This window comes from Oryctolagus cuniculus, chromosome 9, assembly GCF_964237555.1.
Source record: "Oryctolagus cuniculus chromosome 9, mOryCun1.1, whole genome shotgun sequence".
In the NCBI taxonomy this organism is placed as follows: Eukaryota; Metazoa; Chordata; class Mammalia; order Lagomorpha; family Leporidae; genus Oryctolagus; species Oryctolagus cuniculus.
This window is the reverse complement of record NC_091440.1, coordinates 104,713,775-104,739,417: the sequence shown is the minus strand read 5'-3', so window position 1 is coordinate 104,739,417 and position 25,643 is coordinate 104,713,775. Positions and strand designations below refer to the sequence as shown.

Here is a 25,643-nt window from a genome sequence, read left to right as displayed (position 1 = left end):
GTGACAATGAGATATTTCCCATTTAACATATGTAAAAATAATAGAAATAATAACCTGAACATCAGAAAATTATTGGTTACAATTTTGTGGAAATGCACCTGTTTTTAGAAATTTTTATTTATTTTATGTATATGAAAGAGAGAGAGATCTCCCATCTGCTGATTCACTCCCCAAATGCCTACCACAGTGGGGACTGGGCTAGGCTGAAGCCAGGAGCCAGGAACCCAATCCAGATCTCCCTTGTAGGTGTCAGGGGCCCAAGTACTTGAGCCATCACCTGCTGCCTCCCAGAGTGCACATTGACAGAAAGCTGGAGTGGAGAGAAGAACTGGGACTTGAACATGCATGGAATGTGGGTGTTGTAAGAGGCAGCTTAACTGCTTTGCCAAATGCCTGCCCCTGGTTGCAAATTTTTTTTTCTTTTTTGTAAGCAACTCATCACTCTGTAGGTTGAAACCTTCCTTTTGTAGTAGCTCATACCTAAGAAACAGACATGAACAAGGTACTCAGGTGGGAGCAGGAAGGAGTGAGGAAGACCCAAGTGTCCCTGCTCTGCTAGGTCAGCGTTCATTTTCTGTCATCTCCATCATCCCCAGATGCATCTGGATGCCATCCTAGTCTTTCAGGGGATGGTGGGAAAACCTACTGGCATAAAGCACTTGGGAGAAAGCTGTCTAGACAGGTAAAACTCACGGGGCTGGTGCTGTGGTGCAGCAAGTTAAAGCCCTGGCCTGAAGCGCCAGCATCCCATATGGGCGCCAGTTCTAGTCCTGGCTGCTCCTCTTCCGATCCAGCTCTCTGCTATGGCCTGGGGAAGCAGTAGAAGGTGCTTGGGCCACGCACCTGCGTGGGAGACCTGGAAGAAGCTCCTGGCTCCTGGCTTCGGATCGGCACAGCTCCGACCGTTGTGACCATCTGGCGAGTGAACCAGCGGATGGAAGACCTCTCTCTTTCTGTCTCTACCTCTGTCTGTAACTCTTTCAAATAAATAAAAATAAACTTAAAAAAAAAATGTAGAACTCACCCTAGTAACTGGTAGGAGAGGGCCCTCCTGACGTAGTGCCCAGGAGAGGGAAGGAGGGGCCGAAGGCTTCATCTCCGGTGTTGGGGAGGAAGCGGGCACACAGGGAGCGGTGAAAGTTTTTTCCCAAACCCACCTCAGCCCTGATGCACAGAGCCTTTAGGAGAGCTGCTTTACCGGTTTGAAAGTCATTGCCATTACTTGTCTGATACATCGGCCACTTTCCCACCAAGCTAGGATAGCAGTCGTCTGTGTATTCACCCGCACCTAAAAAGAAAACCGCACATGATGGCGTACTGTGGCTCATGCTGCTTTCCTGAAAAGGGGTGAGAAGATGTATGTGTGATAGCCTCAGAGGGACAGATGGGAGTCTAATCCCAGAGAGCTAGAAATACGACAAAATCTAAATCAGTTGTTGGGTACATTTCCCTCCTCGCCTGCCACATAATCCCACTGTGACGTGTAAAATGGCTAAAAGAAAGCACAGCAGTAGTGAGAGTGGCCCCAGACGCACCCCCCGTGCTGACCCCCTCCACGCCTGTGTGGAAATAGCACTCTTTAGTCACTTGACGCCACTGAGACATATGGCCACGGCTGCGTGTGTGTGCAGCCCCTCTGCCGTCTGGAGGAGCTTCTCTCACTGGCTCTTCCTGCCTGGATGATGTCACGCACCAGCCCCACTGCGGACACACCTGGAGTCCTGCCTGGGCCATGGCTAGTCCAAAGCCTGCAGCTAAGAGTTGAGTGCCAAAGAAGCCGGCAAAGAAGAAGAACACCAGGAAATCATTTTAAGCATTGAGTTAGCAGACAGAGCCTCTGATTCTCAGATTTCTTCAATGATGTCAGGAAAAGGAGTTTTCCTGGAGTCTCTAATTGCCTTTACATATATTTATATATTTAATTCTGAAAACACAATGTTTAATTGTATCACTAGAATCTTCCATTTTGTTTTGTAAATATTCATGTATAAGTCTTTTAAAAAAATTTTTTTGACAGGCAGAGTGGACAGTGAGAGAGAGAGACAGAGAGAAAGGTCTTCCTTTGCCGTTGGTTCACCCTCCAATGGCCGCTGCAGCTGGCGCACTGTGGCCGGCGCACCGCGCTGATCCGAAGGCAGGAGCCAGGTGCTTCTCCTGGTCTTCCATGGGGTGCAGGGCCCAAGCACTTGGGCCATCCTCCACTGCACTCCCTGGCCACAGCAGAGAGCTGGCCTGGAAGAGGGGCAACTGGGACAGAATCCAGCGCCCCGACTGGGACTAGAACCTGGTGTGCCAGCGCCGCAAGATGGAGGATTAGCGTAGTGAGCCACGGCGCTGGCCATGTATAAGTCTTACATGTATATACATTATTTCTCTTGGGTCAATAGCTAGGAGTGTACTAGCCGGATCATAGTATAGGTCTAAGCTTAGCTTTGTGCGTGTTCTGTGAATGCTAACTGGCCACGCTGATTGTGGTGTTGGTATCTTCTGTGTCATCACTGTGGAAGGCAGAACTCTAGATGAGCCCTATGATCTTTGCTTCCCGATGCTATTCTTATGATGACTTACCCTGGAAAAAAATGATGATGCAAGTTCAGTTAAGGTTATCAATTGGTTTGCCTCAATACAAGGACACCATCTGAGGGGACCTGCTCCACACATTTGAGCTATTGGAAGCCGTCTGAGATTCCAAGCGTGAGGAGGACATGGGGTGTGATAAGAATTACAATGTACTTCTCAGAAACCATGCTAGCATGAAAATGGAGTAAAATATTTGCTGTTGAAAAATACCTCCAGCTACCAAGAATAATTCAAATTATTCTTAAAAAGTGAAAGAGAGGGGCCGACACTATGGTGCAGCGGGTTGATGCCCTGGCCTGAAGCGCCGGCATCCCATATGGGTGCCGGTTCTAGTCCTGGCTGCTCCTCTTCAAGTCCAGCTCTCTGCTGTGGCCTGGGAAAGCAGTAGAAGATGGCCCAAGTCCTTGGGCCCCTGCACCCATGCAAGAGACCCGGAAGAAGCTCCTGGCTCCTGGCTTCGGATCGGCGCAGCTCCAGCCATTGCAGCCAATTGGCTAGTGAACCATTGGATGGAAGATCTCTCTCTCTCTCTCTCTGCCTCTCCCCTCTCTGTGTAACTCTGACTTTCAAATAACTGAATAAATCTTTTAAAAAAAAGTGAAAGAGAAATGAAGTCTTTCTCAAGCAAATATTCAGGGATTATGGTGCCAGCAGACAGACTTGCCATGTAAGATATTTTTGAAGTTCTTCAGAGAGAAAGAAAATGATGCAAATTGAAACTTAAATCCTCACAAAGGAAGAGCATTGGACAAGGAATAAATGAAGGAAGTAAAACATTTTAATTGATCTAACAGATACCTGTTTGTTTAAAACAAAAGAGCAATCTTTTCACATTACATGTCATAAGATCGTATGTTATAACATGTATTGTGTATAAGGAAAACAAATGAAAGCAAGGATACAGGGGACAGGAGGGAGGAAAACAGCATATTTTGTTATTAGGTATTTGCACTATCTGTGAATCGGTATAATGTTTTTTTTTTTTAAAGATTTATGTATTTATTTGAAAGGCAGAGTTACAGACACAGAGAGAGAGAGATTGATCTTCCATCTACTAGTTTACTCTCCAGATGGCTGCAACAGCTGGGGCTGGGCCAGGAACTCCATCTGGATCTCCCCTGTGGATGGCAGGGGCCCAAGGACTTGGGCCATCTTCTGCACTTTCTCAGGCACATTAGCAGGGAGCTGGATAGGAAGTGGAGCAGACAGGACTTGAACCGGCCCCAACATGGGATGGGGGCACTATGAGGCAGTGGTACCAGTGCCAGCCCCCACTGTATAGTGTGGTCTGAAAGTGAACCTGGATTGCAGATTCTACAGCACCCAGTAACAAAATGTAAAAAGGAACTGTAAAGGAGAAGTTTAAAAAAGGGGAAAATGGAATCATGTAAATGCTCAACTGAAACCACTAAAGGCAAAAAGAGTGGAAGATACAATGGTAGCAAAGGACAAGACCAACAAAGAAATTGAGACAACTAAGGGGTTATTAATCAAATTATATAATTACTTTCTTTTTATTTATTTATTTATTTTTTTGACAAGCAGAGTGGACAGTGAGAGAGACAGAGAGAAAGGTCTTCCTTTGCCGTTGGTTCACCCTCCAATGGCCGCCACAGCCGGTGCACCGCACTGATCTTGGGCCATCCTCCACTGCACTCCCTGGCCACAGCAGAGAGCTGGCCTGGAAGAGGGGCAACCGGGACAGATCTGGCGCCCCGACCGGGACTAGAACCCGGTGTGCCGGCGCCGCAAGGCGGAGGATTAGCCTAGTGAGCCGCGGCGCCGGCCTAATATAATTACTTTCAAACATCAGTGATCTAACTGCACTTATGAAGAGACACAGACCATCAGAGTGGATCAAAAAGCAGCACTCAGCTGCATGCTGTTTACAAGAAGTCCACTTCAAAAAAAAAGATACTCATAGACTGAAGGTACAGGGGTAGAAAAAGATACACCATGTGTGGCTATGTTAAATTTAGAGCAAACTTCAGAGCAAGGAAAATTCTCAGGAATCATGACAGACACTGCATAATGATAAAGTGATCAATACTCTGGGAAGACAAGACTGTTTAGTATGTATGCACTTAAAAACAGCATCAAAATACGTGAGACAGACTTAGATCGCTGAAAGGAGAAATCGATGAATCCCCCGTTACAGCTGGAGGCTGGAGCAGGGTTCTATCAGTAATGGACAGATCTAGCAGGCAGACAGTTATACAGTTATACAGCTTTATACAGTGCATGAAACATTACTGTGCGCGACAGTCACCCCATAGTTGTGTGGAGCGCTGGTATGTGCTATTTTGATCTGGCTTTGGTTGGTACCTGCTATCCACACCCTGGTATTTTAATTACAGCATTTGAGTCATCCTGTGGTCAGCTTCTATTGACTGCTTTTCCTACATTTTCTTGCCTCTTCACATATCCAGCAATTTATGATTATATCCTGAATTGTTTGAAAGCATCTGGTTTATGTTGTCTTTCCTTAAAGAGGCTGAGTTTTGTTCCAGCTCATGATGCTCTTGATAGTTGCTTTTAGGCTTTGTTAGAGTTGCTTTAAGGTGACCTTGACCCTGGGATGCAGTCCTTACTCCTAAGCAGAGCTCCTCCTGGTATTGTGTCAGTATACCCTGGATATTCAATCAGATCTTTCCCTTCTTTTTTTATTTATTAAGATTTATTCATTTATTTGAAAGTAAGAGTTACATAGAGAAGAAGAGGCAGAGAGAGAGAGGTCTTCCATCCGCTGGTTCACTCCTCAATTGGCAGTAACGGCTGGAGCTGTGCTGATCTGAAGCCAGGAGCCAGGAGCTTCTTCCAGGTCTCCCACGTGGGTGCAAGAGCCCAAGGAGTTGGGCCATTTTCTACTGCTTTCCCAGACCTTAGCAGAAAGCTGGATCGGAAGTGAAGCAGCCAGGACTCGAACCAGCGCTTATATGGGATGCCGGCACTGCAGGCAGCGGCTTTACCCACTACACCACAGTGCTGGCCCCAGGTCTTTCCCTTCTGATTAATCCAGAACCCCTGTGTCTCCCAAGGCTGTGGGACCTCTGGTTCTCCATTAGATCTCAACCCTGTAGCACTTGCTGCAGGCTAGACCTCCTGTTGTTCCTCCTTGGGCTGGTTCAGCCTTGTGCTAGAATTAGAAGGAATCCCCAGACAGACTTCTGGGCTCCTTCTTTCCGTGTAGCTCCTTTAACTTTGGTGCCATCCACTGCAAGCTCTGGGTGTTTCAGCAGCTCCCAAAGTGTGCTTGTGACCCTCAGCTTGGTGGGATTGTCACACTCTGCATGGGGTTCACTGTCCCCTGTCGTGACTGTGGAATTGAGAAATGGTTAAGTGTAGAGCTTCGTCTGTGTTTCCCTTCTCTCAGGGATCACAATCTTTGGCTTCCTATTTCCTGAAAACAGTGGTCTCCTGTAGTTTTTTTTTTTTTTCAGTTTAAAGGTGTTTTTGGCAAGAGAGCAAATCTATTATCAGTTGCTCCATCGTGCCTAGAAGTCAAAGTTGATGTCAGACAGTTAACAAAAGATTTTTGTTCTTCTTCCTTAGTTACCAGCTGATTCTTCAATTTAATATAATACAAAGATATCCATCTCTCAAACCTATCAAACCAGACCTTACTTGCCTGGAATTCCAGAGTATCTTTTTCTAAGTGCATCTTCTAATTTCTGGACAGCCTGAGAATTTCACCTTGAATTATTTAAAGTCTCGCTGGAATGCCTAAATGAAATGGAAGCTGAGCTGTTGGCTGGCAGGTGGCAGCTGCTGGGTGAGGCGGTGCTTCAAATCTTCATGCATCAGGTAACATAGGAAGTACTGTGTTTGAAGGCTTGCGATGGTGAAGTGTGTGGACTGGCATGGGCCATATGAAAATCGCATCTCCTCTAGAGGAGTTCTGAGGGTAGGGGCCAGATCTTCCTTAGTAGGTCACTGATGAAGCACCACCCATGAGCGGTAAACAACAAAAGAAACAAATGGACAAAACCCCCATATTTTAGTTTTGGTTCTAGTTTCTCTCTCTCTCTCTCTCTCTGTTACTTTGTTCTGCAATCCACTATGTCTACTTTCTAGCCTAATAGTTTTCCTTGGTCCAATGCTCTTCTTTTATATGTGCTCAGGGCAGATGAATTAATTGCAAAGAATTATGTTTGTGCTGTTTCTCAATATTTGTCAGCTACATTGACTACCCCATTGGTGTTTCCTAATTTGTACTCTGTGTGCAAATCCATTAGGTGTCAGGATGGTCTCCAGTTCTGCAGTGTGAGTTTTTCCTTCTCTGTTGCCATGGTGGAAGAGATTTGTTGAAGGTTCTTGATTATTGTAGGGAAAAATCATGTTTCGATTGAGTTATAACCAAAAGCTTTATTATTCAGTATCTTAGGATTCCTTTCTGGGTCTTCCTATCTCACTTTCCACCTCCTGGCTAAGCAAGTGGGGTCAAGATACTTGCATTTGTGTCAAATATGGAGTTCAGCTCAATGATAAGTATGTAGACAGCCAATCCAGATGGGCAGGAAGTATACAAGGACATGGATACATTTGTAAAACAACAAAAAGAAACCTGTCTGTACTCACCCCCAAAGCTATAGCATAAAGATGTGATTAAAAGACTGCAAAGGAAAGAAGACCATATGAGGGTGGTTCAGCTGCCAGGGGGGACACCTGCACCCCGTATTGGAGTGCCTGAATCCAAGTTCTGTCTCCGCTCCTGACTCCAGCTTCCTGCTAATGTGCACTCCAGGAGGCAGCAGCGATGGCTCAAGTAGTTGATTGCCTGCCGCCCATGTGGGAGACCAGGACTGAGTTCCCAGTTCTTGGCTTTGGCCTGGTCCAGCCCCTGCCATTGCAGGCATTTGGACAGTGAACCAATGAATGGGAGATTTCTCTCTCTCTCTGCCTTTCAAAAAGATGAATTTTAAAGATTTGAAGAACAATGCAGCATTGTCCCGAGGGAGCATTATCTAGCGGTCTTGTCCTCAGTTTCCTCATCTGTCCCCTTCCCTGAGGAGTCTCATCACCTTCTTTGTGGAGGACAGGTGCAAGCGAAGTCTACAGAGAAAGAAATCCTTGCTGGTCTCTCCCATTGAGTGAACTTCTGTCCTATTCTAGACAGCTTTAAAGTGACACAAATTATGATGCAATGCATTTCAAGTTATTTTAATTTTGACTAGGCAGCTATATAACCTGGTACAAAATTTTAAAGTATGTGAAATGCCATGCAGTGGGAAGTCAGTCTCCTTCCTCTCTCAACTCCTCAGTTCTCCAATCCCCACCACTTCCAGTGGTGACCATGATTTTAATAAAGTGTCATTTCAAGGAATGATCTACTGCAGAAGTTTGTGTAGGGTTGGGGTCATGCTTTGTTAGAAAACCTTCTATTTTGCGATTATTATAGATTCACAAAAATTTGCAAAAATAATACAGAGCAGTTCTGTGTCCTCCTTATCCAGTTCCCCCAGATTATATCTATGTCTTTTTCTGAATATCTGTGTCTATGTGGGTTATAACTACAGGGTAAGAGCAAAACCAGAAAAGTGATGTTGGTACTGTGGGTATGTGGTTCTGTGTCATTTTATCTCATGTGGATTCATTCATCCACCGCTGCAGTCAAGAAACAGAAGAACCCTTCCATCACCACTATATTCATACATACATAACTGTCGCAGTCTACTGGTGGTGTCGTCTTACCCATTCAAGTGAAATGTACAATGCTTACCTTAAGTCCTTGTAACCTCTCCCACATCTACTATAACTGTCTCAGATATCTCTGCTACATTCTTTGAAAACCAATCAGATGCTTTTTGCTTCAACTGTCAACACAATTGAGAAAACGCAAGAGGAGATAGGAAGCTTATGTATTTATGCATATTTGTACTCTTCCTAGGTTTACTGGCAACAGATTCTCTTAGTTTTCTTGTCTGGGCATGTCTTGATTTTCCCTACCTTCATGAAGAATATTTTTGATGGATATGACATCCTACGTTGACTATTTCTTTTCTTTCAGCACTTGGAAAATGCTGGGATACTTTCTTCTGGTCTTTTAATTCAAAGGACATCTCTATCCCTTCAATTGTTTTCCCCAATGGATGTTGTTTCTCTCTGCTTTTAAAGGATTTTTTCCTTGTAGTTTTCAAGTTTGGCTGTTATGCTCTGGGAATGTATATCTTTGAGCTTGTTCTATTCAGGGTTACTCAGGTGCTTGAATCTGTAGGTTTATGTGTTTTGTCAACTTTGGGAACATGTAGCCTGTATTTCTTAATTTTGCTTAGCCTTCCACCCCCACTTTGCCCTTCTTTTTAAGGCTTCAAAGACATGAATATTAGATATTATGTTATAATCCCTTAGATCCCTGAGGCTCTGTTGTTTGTCTTTTTTTTTTTTTTAACATTTATTTATTTACTTGAAAGTCAGAGTTACCAGAGTTACACACAGAGAGAGAGGGAGAAGCAGAAACAGAGAGGTCTGTCATCTGCTGGTTCAAGCCCCAAATGGCTGCAATAGCCAGAGCTGTGCCGATCCAAAACCAGGAGCCAGGAGCTTCTTCCAGGTCTCCCACATGGGTGCAGGGGCCCAAGGACTTGGGCCATCCTCTACTGCTTTCCCAGGCCATAGCAGAGAGCTGGATCGGAAGAGGAGCAGCCGGGACTCAAACTGGTGCCCACATGGGATGCCAGCACTGCAGGTGGTGGCTTTATCCACTACTCTGCAGCACCAGCCCCTGTTATTTTTCTTTCAGTCTGTTTTCCCTCTGTGGTTCAGATGGGGTAACTTCTAGTATTCCATCTGCTATTTCACTGCTTCTTTTCTCTATTCCCTTCTTTCTGCTATAGATGCCTGTACTCATCAGCTGTTTGTTACTTTAACTAAAATACATGAAAGGAGCTACTTAGGAAGGAAGAAGCATCAACCCAGAATCCAGTTTCCACCCTTGTTCCACCAACTATTAGCATTAACCGATTAACCATCAACATAAGGCATTGGGGTTTTGATGTCTGCATGAGCTGGGAAATCAGATTCCATTCAAATCATAAAAAGCCTCATCCAGTCATCTAAAAATTTCATTTATTGCATTTTTCAGTTCTGCTTGGTTTTTCTTCAGATCTTCTATTTCTTTCCCGAGACTCTTTGCTGAGGCATTTTCTCTCCCGGTTGATGTACTGTATCTTTCATGTGCTTGAAGCGTGTCCATAATTACTCATTGAAGCAATTTTGCTGTAGCTGCTTTAAAATCCTTGTCAGACAGTTCCAACATCTGTATCCTCTTGGTGTTGATGTCTGTTGATTGATTTTTCTCATTCAAGCTGAGATTTTCCTGGCTCTTGGCCTACCAAGTGCTTTTTTATTGCATGCTGAACCTTCCGAATGTTGCATTTAAAAAATCTGGTTTAAACGCAGACATTTCTGACTCTTGTGGGGAAACGGAGGAGCCACCTCATTACTGCCAGGTGGGAGTGAAGTCAGTTTCCCCAGCTGGCCTTTTTTGATACCTGGGCCTTCCATGTGGGGAAGGCTGCATTATTGTTGATAGGTGAGCAAGGAAGTTCAGGTCCCCCAAGCGGCCTCTGCTGATGCCTCACCTGCTAAGAGCACTTCATTAGTGGCCATTACTGACATTGTGGGGACACAGGGAGGAAAGTTCTGGCTCCCTACTAGAACTTCCCAGACATCACCATGGAGGGGGTAGGAGGAGGTAGCAGAGTAGCAGAGGCTGAGAGAGAGAGAGAGAGAGAGAGAGAGAGAGGGAGGTCTTCTATCTGGTTCACTGGTTCACTCTCCAAATGGCCACAAAGGCTGGAGCTGAGCCAATCTGAAGCCAGGAGCCAGGAGCTTCTTCCAGGTCTACCATGAGGGTGCAGGGGCCCAAGGACTCGGGCTTTCCTCTGCTGCTTTCCCAGGCACATTAGCAGGGAGCTGGATTGGAAGTGGAGCAGCCAAGATTCGAATAGGTATCCATATGGGATGCTGATGCTGCAGGCCAGGGCTTTAACCTGCTGTGCCACAGCGCAGGCCCCAGACCCTGGGCTGTCTTTATCAAGAGTCTTGTCAGCAGAGATGGAGGGTAAACATAGGAGTGTGTGCTTCCCATATGGCCTTTGTAGAAGGGTTGGGTGTGACGCAGCAAGGTTTTCAGTGGTGTTTGGCTGGAGTGGGGCGGTTACTGTCTAAACCTTTTCTGTCTTGCCAGCCTACCTATTTCCTAGTCCTTTGATTATCGTTAAAGAAAAAAAAAAATCCAGTGATGCTTGTGAAAGCACATCCAGGGAGACTTCATTCAAGCCCATAGTGGTAATAATAGGGTCCATTGCAACAAGGTCTTGCAGTGGAGGCAAGAAATTGGGCCCAGCTCTGACTGTAGCACAGGCAAGAGGGAACTGAGTGCCCAGGAGCAGAGCAGGGGTCAGTGGGTAGAGAAACGATGAAGAGGAAAACTCAGTGGTGGGGGCGGGGTGGGGGGAGGGTGGCTGGCCACCTAACAGGATTCTGGCTGGAGGCAGGCCAGGGGGGAGGAGGCTGAGAAGCCGGAGCAGATACTGAGGTTGATCAGAGGTCACCATCTAGCACAAGGTTCCTGGCTACTGTGACTTGGCAGCGTTTTTATGCTGACACTGGATTTTACAAGGAAGTGCACAGATAAACCTAGAAGAGGATTCAGAACCTGACTCAAGTTTGGCCAAGCAGAGAATCTTTGTCCCCAGAGACAGCAAGTTTTCCTGGGGCACTTATTGTCTGTACCTACTGGCCTTTCCAGGTTGCTGATTTCTCCAGCATCCAGATGAGGCAAAAGGAAAACCTGGGAAACTCAAGCCTGTGTTCTCCGGGTCTCAGGATCTCTGTCCTGACTGCCTTTCAGGGCCTTCTTGTGCTTGTTTTATATAATGTCCAGAGCTTTTAATTGACCTTATGGAGAGGAATAGAGATCCATGTGTCTATTCCATCTTGTCCAGAAACAGAGGGGGTCATGCATTTTTTATTTCTTTGTCCTGGGATCCTGGGAAAGACTTTCTCTTAAGGAAAAACAAAATAGCTGATTGCTTTTCATTCTGTCCTTTTTCCTAAAGCTGCAATGCATTTCCTTGTCTTAATCCACAGGTGTGCCTCTGCCTTGCTTGTGTGTGCTCTATTTGGGGACCCCGTAGGTAGTCCGAGGTGCTGGGACCAAGTGGGAGCTATGACTGTGGGGAGACCCAATGCTAGACTGAAAATTTTAAACTTTTGTCTTTGGGGAACAATTTTAAATGTTTCATCTTTGATGATAATTAGAGGATTTGTTCAAAACACACAGTTAAGCGTGAGGTGTGTAGGCAAGCGAATTACTGAGGCGAGTATGGAGTTGGGCAGAGGACAAGGAGACCAGGGAAGCAGGGTCATCCCTGGGGGTTCACCCTGGGGCTTCTTCCAGCTCACCTTCACCTGCTGTCGGTCAGTGAGACCCCAAGAACCAGCGAGGAAGTCTTTCAGTTCTTTGAACAAATCTGTGTTGTGTACTTAGTATGTTCAAGACCCTGTAGAGTTTCAAAATCCGTGGAAGATCCTTGCTCTTGGAAAGCATGCAGTACCGCCGGGTCATTCTTGAAAACCAAAACCCACAGCCAGCCAGATGGACAGACAGACAAGTGCTTCTCCCTCGGGAAGCCTGAGCTAGCCCCAGACGTGAGCGTTCACCTGACTTCTGAGACAATACCAGGTGTGCCCAGGTGACCTAACAGTTGCTAGGTGGCTGCTACAGCACACTCCCCTCACCTGATGCAGCTCAGGGAGAAGCCAGGCAGTGAGTAACAGCTTTCTGGCCTGAGAACATGTGGCTCAGCAAACAGCGTGTCATTCTTGCAGCCAGCCAGGCGGAGACAAGGCTCAGCTGATTCTGATCTCCCACCTGCTTCTCCACAGGGAGTGGAGAAGCCATCGGCAGAAGATGATGTCCAGGAGAAAGATCTCCAAAGTCCTGTGCATCGGGCTCTCTTTGCTTGTTGCCTTCAATCTCCTGCTGGTGTTTTCCACCAAGGGGACTTTACAAAAGTTGCTTCTGGCTAGCATCCCTAAGGGGCTTCATTCGCCTGAATGGGAAGGGGCAGTGATCCAGAGACTCTCCCACCTGGAGGTGGATTTGCAGCAGCTGAGTAAGTTCCCGGTACTGACTTGGAGGGGAGGTTGTCCATGTACTGTTGTGTGTGTACATGTGCATGCTATGAGATCCAGAAAAAAGGAACATGAGGGCAGAGGAGTGGGTGAGAGGCTTTGTTCTTATCTCTTAGCATCTTATTTAAACATCCTTTACATGCCTACAGATGAGAGGGAGGTATTGAGAATGCAGGCGGTGGGGAAGAGAAGAGTAAGCAGTTTTAGGTAGGGGAGCAGGTGTGTGTGTGCTTGTGCACCTGCACGACCATATTTAAGTGTGTGCAAAGAGGGAGACTCAGGGTAAGACTCTCTGGGGTGCTCAGGGATGCGTAGACATCTACTGTCATCCCACCCTGAACACGCCTGATCTCGGAAGCTGAACAGCATCCGGCCTGCTTATACCTGGATGGGAAGAATGTGTGGGAACAGCTCTGTGCTTCTGCTGCCGTGTCTTGGACCCTACTGAAGAGAAGTGGCATCTGTTCCGTTAGAGGACCTCAGATGGAATCTTGCTGTGGTCATTGGGATTGTGTGATTCGGCGGCGGGTGGTTGTCTCTCAGCCTCAGGTTCCTGTTCTGTAAATGGAGATGATGATAATGATGACAACACACACCTACCTGACCTTCTGAGGTTGTGAAATATATGCAGAAAGCAATCTATAACCTGCTATGTGCCCAACTATAACTTGTTCACTAGAAGTCCAAGGTGAGACTTCAGCAAGTTCTGGGGCTTGTGTGTGGTTCTTGCCCCCCGTGGCACTCTCTGAACTTCATGTGCCTCTGCATCTGACCTCTCACCAAGGGAGAGGGCTCTGTGATGCCGGAACCCTGAAGGGAGGTGCTGAGGGTGTGAGTGGGCATGGGGCTGCGTGGATGTGTGTACGTGGGGCTAGAGCTGGGGAGATTGTCTTTTCAAATGAGAACTGAGTATTTCCAGGTTTCTGGGTAAGGCAGAGGGATGGACAGAAAGAAAAAAAAAAAAACAGAAAAAGAGATGAGGGAGAGAGGAAGAGAGAGAAAAGAGAAGAGAGGAGAGGAGAGAAAGACAAAGAAGGATATAAAAAATGTGAACTGAGAAGAGCAAAAGAGAGACTCCAGGGAGAGCAAATGAAACAGGCGGAGAGAATGGAGGATGGAAGGTGGTCATTAAGCACCTTGCAGCACCTTCTACCTCTCCCCACAATGAGACTTTGCATATGTTATTGAAACACTGTTTTTTGAAAAGCAAGTTTCATAAGGGTTGATTCCATCAAAGTCATATTCACCTCTTGTCTCTGTTCACCATAGAAACGATAGATCCCAATGAGTGAGTGTCAGAAGGAGAGAAGAAAGGACAGGCAGGCGGGGGGGAGGGGGAGACTGAGCAAGAAAGTGACTGTAACAGAGAAGGAGGTTGCCTCCCAGGGCGGTGACCCCAGAGCCACCGCCACTCCCTGGCAGAATGCCCAGAGCACACCAGGGTGCTTGCCCAGCTTCCTCGTACTGACTCAGCCTCCTCAAGTCTTGCCATGGCTGGAGTTCTGCCCGAAGCTCCGCCATTCTTTCCTTCAGTGGGGGTAAGACAGGCTGCCAGGAGCCATCCAGGGCCACCCCGTGTACTTCACGTCCTGTCTTGGCAGTGATGAGTGCCTCTTCCTTTATTCTGGATGCACCCTCTTTCTATTTACTCTGATATAATGCAGTGTCAGAGACTTATGACCACCTGACCTGGGGTGAGACGCAAAATGCTTTCAGGGCCCTGTGTCCAAATCCCAACTTCTTCTGTGCCCTGCAGTGCTTCCTGAAATGGAAAGGCTGTTCCGTGTTGGTTGCTCATTCACAGTCATCTGGTTGTTCATTTGCCTTCAGGGTTCCTGAAAGACAAAGGAAAATCATAGGTCAAAAAGAATACCCACACAAGCCATACAGACAACCAAGACCAAAAGCAAACAAAAAGTTATGACAGGGATCAGTGACTGTAAACCAGGTCGCCGGAATCTCCCTTGGCTCTTAACAGCCCAGTGGAGATGTTGCCTGTATCCCCTTGGGGGCCTGGAACATTTCAGCGACAGAGATGGCGATAAGCTAATGACTGTGTATTCATCCTGCTGGACTCTCTGTACTTCCTCAAGTGGCCTCCAGGATGTCCAGCCAGAACCATTTCCCAGAGACCATACAACTCCCAGAGAAGAACATAGAGGGTCTGGAGACTTGGATAACCCAGTACCACGCAGTGACCTCCGTAAGCTTAGTACAGAAGAGCATGGACAATAGCCCTGTGCAATTTGAAATGCTGCAAACTTTTGCTTGCACTGCCAAATATGTACAGTGTTCACCTGAACCTTCTTTGATGGATCCGTTGCTTTTCTTCCCAAGCAGGCTTTGGCTGTCCTCTTTTGCCTTCAGCACTTCCAGAGCTGTTTCTGCTTCTCCTTTTCTTGGGACCGGCCTCCTTATCACCTTCCAAACACATTCTCCCCCTAGTTGTAGGACTGCTCTGCTTCTCTTTCAGGGGTAAATCCAGCTCACATTCTGCACCGCCCCCCCCCACCCCCACCCCAGACATGTGCTGTCACATGGCGCTGAATCCACCCAGAGAAAGTTCACCCAAGGGGCTGTATCCTTGCCACGCTGCTGACACTGGGTTGCACTCATCCAGAAAAGAGAGCCGCCTTCTAATTTGCTGGAAGATGCTGCATGAACTAACGGTGACCCTGCCAGTGTGGTTGGAATCAGGTGTGGATAGGAGAGGATCAGTGGGGACGAAGCAGGTCCTCTGGCAGGGTGTCTTGATTCCCACTAGGAGATTTGAATGCTGAGCAGTGTTACCATCACTAAACACTCAAATGACTTTTTCTCTTTTTTACTGAATTCATGAATTGAGCTTAAGGGAGTTCAAGGTGCATATGCTAAAACTCTCCAGCTTAAAAGGTGAGAAATAATGAATGAGGGCCAGTGCTTAAGACACTGATTGAGACACCCTCATTCTATATTACGAGGCTTGAGTTCAAGCCCTGGTTTCACCTCTGATCCAGCTTCCTGAAGATGGGCACCCTGGCAGGCAGCAGGTGATGGCTCAAGTACTTGGGTTCCTGACACCTCATAGGAGATCTGCATGGAGTTGCAGGCTTTTGGCTTTGACTTGGCCCTGCCATGGGTGTTGTGGGCATTTGGGGAGTGAACCAGCAAGTGACAGATTCCTGTCTCTATGTCTTTCAAATAAAAAAGAAATATTGGATGCAAAAGAGCTCTGCCATTTTAGGCCATTTTCCAAACACAAAGCTTCATTGTTATGGGTCTAGAAGACCTCTTCTGTATGAAAGTTGTCTACTCAGGTCCGTCTCCACTACCTGTTCATTCGTTTGAGTTAAGGCAGTTTCTCAAATTGATGTGACCATTAAATTTATCTGGAGCAAGTGTTAAAAATCAGATTCCTTGGCTCTACTCCAGACCCACCCAGTTAGAATCTCCATGGAGGACCTGGAGTCTGTATTTCTAAAAATCATTTGAAGACATTCTTATGAGTTAAGTTAAGGCTAGTTAAGGCTAGGACATCGCTGGAAGTTCCAGGTAAGTCGAATACCAGGGTCTTCTAAAAGCTCATGGGAAAAGCGTATTCTGGAAAGGCTATGGAGGGATTCCAAATTTTTTTGCGCCAAAGTATATTTATCTTTGATTCCATTTTCCATGAACTCATTGCAGTTCCCTTGTACATAAGAAGTGATAGAATGAATGGATGATGGCGAGGAGGGGTAAGATATATTCATTTTGACTAGCCACCAGTATACTACAATGTTTTACACACTTTATAGTTCAAAAAGAATCACTTCTCAATGTGTTAAAATGCAGATTTTTGTAACTTCCCCTGCTCAGATCTTGACCTTGAATCTCTGATTTTAATAAATAAGGAAATGTGCCTTTTATCTACATTTTTAAATTATCACAACAGTGATTTTGAAGTGAGTGATTCTTGGGCCTCATTCTGAAATAAAAATGGCTTATTGCCAATATTTTTTCTTTTCGTCTTCTTTTTAAAGATCTATTTATTTACTTGAAAGACGGAATGACAAAGAGTAGAAAAGACAGACAGAGAAAGATTTCAATCCACTGATTCACTCCCCAAATGGCTTCAATAAATGAGTCTGGGCCTGGCTGAAGCTAGGAGCCAGGAACTCCATTTGGGTCTAGCACATGGGTGACAGGAGCCCAAGCACTTGGACCATCACCTGCTACTTTCCCAGGCACATTAGCAGGAAGCTGGATCAGAAGCAAAGCAGCCAGGACTTGAACCAGCATTCATATGGGATGCTGGCATTGGAAGCAGTGGTTTAACCCACTACTCTACTTGTCAATCTTTACCTTGGGTCACAGTGAGTCAGTTCCTAGAGGACTCTGAACGGTGAATGGTAGATCTGTTTTGATGGAGCTGAAGAGACATATTTATCATATTGTCTGCGGAAAGAGCTTGGAGAGTGAACTTTCAGAGTGGAAAGCAATGCCCAGGTATCTAAGGGTTGAGGAAGTGTTTCTCTCTACTTTGTCCTGTTCCTTGGCAGGAGAGAGCATGAAACGGGCTATGAAGCAACAAGAAGAAGCAATCCCCACCCTGCAGAGCGTGAACGACGAAGAATACCCCCGTCAGCCTGCAGCAAAAGCCAAGGCCCACGAGGCAAAGAACAAAGCTCCAGGGAAACTCTTCCCACACTCGCCACTCTTCCGGCAGTGGGGTGAGGGTCTTTCCAAGGCCCAACAGCTAAAGGCCCAGGACCTCTTTGAGAAGTTTGGCTACAACGTGTACCTCAGTGACCAGCTGCCCCACAACCGCAGTATCCCCGACACGCGCGACTCCAGGTGGGATGGGCCCGGCTGGGGCTTCCAGGGACCTCGATGTGGGATGAGCTTTGGGAACCGTGAAAGTCAAGGATTGAGGGAGTGGGGAATTGAGGGTGAAAGGGCTCAGGCTGACTGATCTTGTTATCAACCCATTTGATGACGGTAGCTGACAGAAGATAACCAGATATTGGCAGCCCCTTGATGATGATCAGAGGTGTCAGAAAAACAGAGCCTTGGAATTCTGGAGCAACGGGTGTAATGCATAATTCTTTTTTTTTTTTTTTTAAGATTTATTTATTTGCAAGTCAGAATTACACAGAGAGAGGAGAGGCACAGAGAGAGAGGTCTTCCATCTGACGACTCACTCCCCAATTGTCCCTAACAGCCAGAGCTGTGTGGATACAAAGCCAGGAGCCAGGAGCTTCTTCTGGGTCTCTCACATGGGTGCAGGGGCCCAAGGACTTGGGCCATCTTCTGCTGCTTTCCCAGGCCACAGCAGAGAGCTGGATCAGAAGAGGAGCAGCCGGGACTAGAACTGGCGCCCATATGGGATGCCGGCGCCTCAGGCCAGAGCGTTAACCTGCTGCACCACAGCGCCGGCCCCCATGTAATGCATAGTTCTATAGATGCAGAAACTGAGGCTGAGAAGGACTTGTGAAAGTCACTTCCAAGTTAGCTACGCTGTTTGCTGCCCTTGTGTTTCCCTCAAGTTCTCTGCTCGGATTCCTCTTTATTCCACCTAATTTGAAGAGCCTTCTCTCTCCCTGTGCTATCTCCTTTCTCCCATTGTTTTCTGCCTCTGCCACCTTCCTTCGTAATTTTAAGGAAGTAACAGCTTTGCTCAGATATGATTCATGCACCACTCAACTCATCCATGTAAAGTGCACAATTTGTGGTTTTTAGTCTATTCACAGAGTTGTGTACTGTTACCACAATCGATTTTTAAAATACTTTCATTTCAGAAAAAAACAAAGACAAAACCCCATACCCATTAGCAGGTACATGTCATTTCCCCACAACTTCCTTATCCCTAGGCAAGCACTAATCCCTAGGGGCTTACCTCTTCTGGCCCCGTAATGTAATATTTGTCCTTCTGTGACTTGCACTGTTCCCTTATCATGATTGCAGGTGTTACCCATGTTATAGCATATATCAAGTTCATTCATTTCTATTGTCCAATAATCCCTAAAATTTTATTTGTTTATTTTTTTTATTTGAATGGTAGGGTTAGGGGTGGCGTGGGGAGAGAATCCTCCCATCCACTAGTTCACTCCCCAATTGCCTGCAACAGCTGGGGCTGGGCCATGTTTAAGCCAGGAACTGGGAACTTGATCTATGTCTCCCATGGGGGTAGCAGGAGCCCAACTACTTGGACCATCACCTGCTATCTCCCAGAATGTATTGTCAAGTAATATTCTATGATAAGGATTAGTACATTTTGTTCACTCATCACTTGGTGGACATATGGATTGTTTCTAGTTTTGGGTTACTATGAACAATGCTGCTATGAAGATTCATGTACAGCTTTTTGTGTGGACAAATATTTTTATTTCTCTTGAGTGTAATTTGGGAGTAAACTTGCTAGCCCATCTGATAACTATATTTAACCTTTCCGGGAACAGCAACAGTGTTTTCTCTCCAATGGTGCCTGAAAGTCTTAGTTTATCCACACATTCATCCACATTTATTATTTGTCTGATTAGTCACCCTACTGGGTGTGAAGTGATAGCTCACTGTAGTTTTGATTTAAATTTCTTTGAGGCCTAAGGAGTGATGTATCTTCTTTGGCGATATATCTATTCGGAGACTTTCTCCTTTTATAAGAATTGGCTTGACTTTCAATTACTAACTTGCAAGAGTTCTTTATATATGTTCTAGAGACCAGTTCCTCTCAGAAATATGATTTGCAAATGTCTTCTGTCGGGTGGGTTGTCTACTCCCTTCTTTGATGGTGTTCTTTGAAATGCAAAAGTCTTAAATTTTCATGATGTCCACTTTGTATGTTTTTTCTTCAGCTCCTTGTTCTTTTTTTAAGTCTAAAAATTTTTTTAATAGCTATAAAAATACAACCAAGTGGAAAATCTTTATTTTGCTAAGAAATACAAACAGGACAAAACACTTTACACACCTTGCATTTCCTGAAGATTTAACAAGCATCAGTAGTTTCTGTGACAAGTTGTTGTCCTCCGTGGTTCAGAGAAAGCTCAGATGCCTGACAGTTTATGAAAACCCAACATCTTTTCCTTTCTACTCACCAACTCAGTCTTTTCAGAAGTCTTGCCAGTGTTTTCTTTGTCTGTCTGTGTTGCTGCTTAATTTTTTGTTTAAATTTGTTTATTTTTATGCGGTTTCATGTGTGTCATATGGTGTGCACACACAGCCTATATATTTTTTTTGTTATATATCTATTTGAAAGGCAGAGTTACAGAGAGGTAGAGGAAGGGAGGGAGGGAAGGAGAGAGAGAGAAAGAGAGAGAGAGAGAGAGTGAGAAGAAATCTTTCAGCTGCTGGGTCACTGCTCAGATGGCTACAACTGCTGGAGCTGGGTCAATTCAAAGCCAGGAGCTTCCTCCAGGTCTCCCACGCAGGTGCAGAGGCCCAAGGACTTGGGCCATCTTCTACTGCATTCCCAGGCCATAGCAGAGAGCTGGATTGGAAGTGGAGCAGTGAGAACTTGAACTGGTGCCCACATGGGATGCTGGCACTGCAGGCAGCGGCTTCACCTGCCATGACACAGCACTGGCCCCCGCTGCTTAATTTGATGGATTTCATTTTCTAGTTGCACGATAGTTCGTTCAATCTCATAATTCTTACTGACCAGGGATTTCCGATTTGACTCCATTTCTCTGTGTGAGTTGCATGTTTTTTGCTTGAATGTGTTTCCTTAACTTCTGAAGCTCTTTCTGTGCATGTTCAATCATGGAACTAAATTTTCATTACATACTTTCCAGCCATCACATCTGTGCTCTGACATCAGTTCCAGATTCTCAGTTCCAACTTGGTGCTCTAAACTGGGCCATAGAATTGTTTACACATTCTTGCCATGCAGTAATGTCATTTTCTGACCTGAGAATGGGGCTGGAAAACTCGTATCGTTTCACACTGAGCAGAGCAATTGGTTTGTCCAGCAGCCAGTCTTTCCAATTCATTTCTCAGTATGTCAGTTTGCAAAGCAGAATAATCCCGGGCTGTCAGGTAGCTCAGTTAATTTTTAGTGAGTCGGTATCCCGGAGTTTCCTCCTTCACCAGGGCTGCAGCCACTTCTCGCCCACCAGGTGCTTTATCACCTTGACAAATACGGTAGCAGGTAGTGCGTCCATGGCTACCTCTCCAGCCACCAAACCAGTGTCCGCCCTGCTGGGGCACACGGGTTCGCCTTGCTTGTTCGTTTGATGTCATATCTAAGAGACCGTGGATAAATGCAAGGTCACAAAGAATTAAGCCTGTGTTTGTTTCTAAGGGTTTTACAATTTTCTGTCTTATGTTAAAGTTTTTGGTCCATTTAAAATTACCCTTATTACACAATGGACATAGATGTTCGACTTAATTCTTTAGGGTGTAGCTAGCCAGCTGCCTAGCGTCCTTCACTGGAGAGATTACTCTTTCCACATTCAACTGTCTTGGAATCCTTGTCCAAATTAATTACCTAAAAATGTAAAAGGTTTAATTTTGGATGTCAGTCCCATTCCATTGGTACATAAGTTTATCCTTATGACATCACACAATGTCTTAATAACTATGGTTTGGTAGTAAGTTTCCAAATTGACAAATGTGACTCTTACAATATTTTTCTTCTTTTTCAAGATGATTTTGTATATTATGGGATCTTGCATTTCCATACATATTTTAAGCTTAAGTTGTTTACTTTTGCAAAGAAACCAATAAGGTATGATTGGAATTGCATTGAATTTGTAGTTATTGCATTTTAACAATTAAATCATCCAGTTCCCAAACATGGGAAATCTTTCCATTTATTTAACCCTGCTTTAAAGTCTTTCAACAACATTTTGAATTTTGAGAATATGAGAATTTTGAGTAAAATTGAATTTTGAGAAATGCAAAACATTTCTTTGCATTTGTTTGCTAAATTCATAAATATTTCTTCTTTTTGATGCTGTTAGAAGTGGAATTATTTTCTTGATGTCATTGTCACATTTGCATCCTAACTATAGAAACGCCCTTACTTTTTACATATTGATCTTGTATATTGCAACTCTAACACATGTTAGTCAGCTCCCCACCGCCATAGTGAGCTAGCTGAGGCAGCTAACTTGATAAAGGGAAAACGATCCTGGTGACTCACCTCTTTCTGTGTGGCCCCTGGTGATGCTGTTCCTGCCGGTAGAGTTCACAGCGGCCCAGGGCATCACACGGCAAGGAGCAGGGAGCGCACAAGTGTCTCCATCCCTGCTTATATGACACCAGCACTCAGTCACGGGCTCCGCCCTCATGACTTCACTCAGTCTAGTCACTTCCTAGCTTGCAACATCACAAGTGGATTCCACTTCCGCCCTTTGAATGCCATTGACTTATGACTCCCGAGTGTAAGCTGCTGTGCGAGGTTGGAGCCAAACATTCAAACCACAGCACTTATTATATTCATTCCTTAGTTCTAACAGTTTTTAAGTGTATTTTAAAAGGATTTCAATATATCAGATTATTTCGGCTGAAAAAAAAAAGGAGTTGTACATTATGCTTTCCAACATGATGCCTTTTATTTCATTGTCTTCCCTAATCACCTGGCTAAAACCTCTGATAATGGTAGTTCATAGGATACTTCCTTTAATTTTCATTATATGGGGGAGAGTATTTAATATTTCACCATTAAGCATGATGTTAGGGGCCAGCATTGTGGTGCAACAGGTTAAGTCACCACTTGCAATTCCAGCTCCCATACTGGAGTGTAGGTTTGAGTTCTGGCTGCTCTATTCTGATGCAGCTCCCTGCTAACATGCCTGGGAAAGCAGCAGATAATGGCTCAAGTACTTTGGCCCCTGTCATCCATGTGGGAGATATGGATGGAGTTCTGGGCTCCTGGCTTAGGCCTGGACCAACCCCTGCTGTTGCAGCAATTTGGGGAGTGAAGCAGCAGGTAGAAGATTTCTCTCTCTCTCTCCTTTATCACTCTTTCTTTCAAATAAATACTTTTTAAAAGTGTGATGTTAGTTCTGATTTCTGTAGATGCTCTTTAACAAAAATCCCATTCTATTCCTAATTGGTTTAGTGTTTCTCTCTTTTATCATGAAAGGGTGTGAACTTTTGTCAATTTTTTTTCTGTGTTTTTTAAGATAATCATGTGATTTTGGTCCATTATCTATTGATAGTGTGTAATGCTTTACAGATTTTGAGATGTCAACTCAATCTCATATTCTTGGCATAAACGCTGCTTGGTCATGATATACAATCATTTCTGTGTGCTGTTGGCTTTGGTTTGACAGTATTTTGTTATGGATTTTTTTTATCTCTATTCATAAAATATATTGGTTTTCATTTCTTTCTTTGTGATATTTTTATCTGCTTTTAGTATCTGGGTAATACTGGCTTCAATGAATGAACCGGTAAGTATTTCCCTCTCTTCTATATTTTGGAAGAGTTTGTGAGGATTGGTATTAACTATTTTTAAATATTTGTTAGAATTCATCAGTGAAACCATCTGGGCCTGGTTTGGTTTTGGTGATTTGTTTAATTGCATATTCAATATCTGCTTGATGTAAGTCTGTGCAAACTTACATTTCTTGAGTCAGTTTTGATGATTTGTATCTTCCTAGAAATTTGATCACTTCCCTATGTTATCTAACTTGTTGGCAGACAGTTGTTTTACATATATTCCCTTATAATAATTTTAATTTCTCTAAGGTCATTGGTGATGTCTGACTTTTTTTCTTTTTTTTATTTTTTATTTTTTATTTTTTTTTTATTTTTTATTTTTATTTTTTTTTTATTTTTATTTTTGACAGGCAGAGTGGACAGTGAGAGAGAGAGAGACAGAGAGAAAGGTCTTCCATTGCCGTTGGTTCACCCTCCAATGGCCGCCGCGGCCGGCGCGCTGCGGCCGGCGCACCGCGCTGATCCGATGGCAGGAGCCAGGAGCCAGGTGCTTTTCCTGGTCTCCCATGGGGTGCAGGGCCCAAGCACCTGGGCCATCCTCCACTGCACTCCCTGGCCACAGCAGAGGGCTGGCCTGGAAGAGGGGCAACCGGGACAGAATCCGGCGCCCCGACCGGGACTAGAACCCGGTGTGCCGGCGCCGCTAGGCGGAGGATTAGCCTAGTGAGCCGCGGCGCCGGCCTTTTTCTTTTTTTTTAAAAAAAGATTTATTTTATTTACTTGCAAGAGTAACAGAGAGAGAGAGAGACAGGGTTGAGGGGAGAGAGATCTTCCATCCACTGATTCACTCCCCAATGGCCCCAACAGCCAAGGCTAGGCTAGGAGCCAGGAGCCATAAACTCCAACCAGGTCTCCCATGTGGGTGGCAGGGGCCCAAGTACTTGGGGCCATCATCTGCTGCTTTCCCAGGAACATTGGTAGGGAGCTGGATTAGAAGTAGAGTGGCTGGGATTCAAATACGTGCTCTGATATGAACACAGGTATTGTAGGTGGTGGTTTAACCTGCTGTGCCACAGCGCTGGCCCCTGTCCCACTTTGACTCCTATTTTTGTTACTTGAGTAACAAAACTTTATCTTTTCCTTAGTCAATATAATTAAAAGTAAATTTGTTGATCTTTTCAAAGAACTAACTTTTCATTAGCTTTCTCTGTCGTTACATCTGTTCTCTAGTTTATATATTTTTATATATTTCCCACCTAATCTTTATTATATGCTTCCTTCTGCTTGCTTTGCATCTAACTTACTCTTTCTTTTATAATTTCTTAAGATGGAAGGTCAGAATATTGATTTGACATTCTTCTTTTTCTTTTAAAAGATTTACTTACTTATTTGAAAGACAGAGTTAAAGAGAGAGAGAATGAGAGACACAGAGATGTTGCATCCGCTGATTCACTCCCCAAATGCCTGCAACTGCCAGACCTGGGCCAGGCTGAAGCCAGGAACCAGGAGCTTCTTCCAGGTCTCCCACATGGGTGCAAGGGCCCAAGCACTTGGGCCATCCTCTGCTGCTTTCCCAGGCCATAGCAGAGAGCTGGATTGGAAGTGGAGCAGCCGGGTGGGTCTTGAACCGGTGCCCCTATGCCATGCTGGCACTGCAAACAGTGGATTAACCTGCTGTACCACAGCGCTGGTTCCCCCTTCTTCTTTTTTAAAATGTATATATTTACAGTCAGAAATGTCCTTCTGCTTTCTGCTTTAGTTGTATTCCATAAGTTTTGGTGTTTTTCTTTCTAGTCATCTTAAGGTATTTTCTAACTGCCCTTGTAATTCCTTCTTTGGCCCATTAGTTATTTTAAAATATATTATTTGGGGCCTGTGCCATGGCTCATTTGGTTAATCCTCCACCTGTGGCACTGGCATCCCATATGGGCACCAGCTTCTAGTCCCGGTTGCCCCTCTTCCAGGCCAGCTCTCTGCTATGGCCCGGGAGTGCAGTGGAGGATGGCCCAAGTGCTTGGGCCCTGCACCCGCATGGGAGACCAGGAGAAGCACCTGGCTCCTGACTTCAGATCGGTGTAGTGCCGGCCGTAGTGGCCATTTTGGGGAGTGAACCAACAGAGGGAAGACCTTTTTTTCTCTCTCTCTCTCTGTTTTCTCTGTTAAATACATTAAAAAGATATATGTTATTTAATTTTCACATTTCTGTGAATTTTCAAAGCTTTTCCTGTATCATCTCTAATGTAGCTTGCGAGGGCTCAGAGAATCACGTTCTGTGTGCACACAGTTCTTTACATTGATCAGGGCAGGTTTTATGACCCAGCATCTGGTCTACCCTGGAGAAAGCTGTAAGAGCTGTTGAGAGGAATGTGTATCCTGCTGCTGGTGGGTGGGGTGCTCTATAGATGGTGGTTAGGTCTGTTTGCTTTATGGTATTGTTTAAGACTGCTGTTTCCTTGTTTGCCTTCCACCTCGGCATCCCATCTATCACTAGAAGGAGGATTTTCAAGTCGGCGACTATTGTTGGATTGCCTATTTTGTCAGTTTTTGTTTCATACCATGTAGGTCGCTGTTGTGAAGTATAT

The 25,643-nt window shown here is 45.1% G+C and overlaps 1 protein-coding gene, 1 long non-coding RNA gene and 1 pseudogene across 4 annotated transcripts in view; 1 reads left to right on the top strand and 2 right to left on the bottom strand.

Annotated features, from left to right (window-relative positions):
• Positions 1-25,643, top strand: part of GALNT8 (polypeptide N-acetylgalactosaminyltransferase 8) — a 70,348-nt gene that overhangs the window by 8,931 nt on the left and 35,774 nt on the right. For 2 of the 3 annotated variants that reach the window (XM_051850201.2, XM_070049350.1), the window contains one exon: positions 17,238-17,532. In XM_051850201.2, coding sequence (XP_051706161.1) covers positions 17,246-17,532 — 287 coding nt within the window. In that variant the 5' untranslated portion in view covers positions 17,238-17,245. Of the gene's footprint in view, positions 1-6,132; positions 6,385-12,471; positions 12,702-17,237; positions 17,533-25,643 lie in introns of all 3 variants that reach the window. The other variant, XM_070049349.1, reaches the window with a different exon arrangement.
• Positions 9,629-21,917, bottom strand: LOC138843864 (uncharacterized). Its single transcript, XR_011378987.1, has 3 exons — positions 21,818-21,917; positions 14,410-14,555; positions 9,629-10,160 (listed from the first exon to the last, which is right to left on the bottom strand). It is a non-coding gene; the product is annotated as an uncharacterized lncRNA (long non-coding RNA).
• Positions 19,579-21,761, bottom strand: LOC108177038 (pre-mRNA-splicing factor SPF27 pseudogene; annotated as a pseudogene).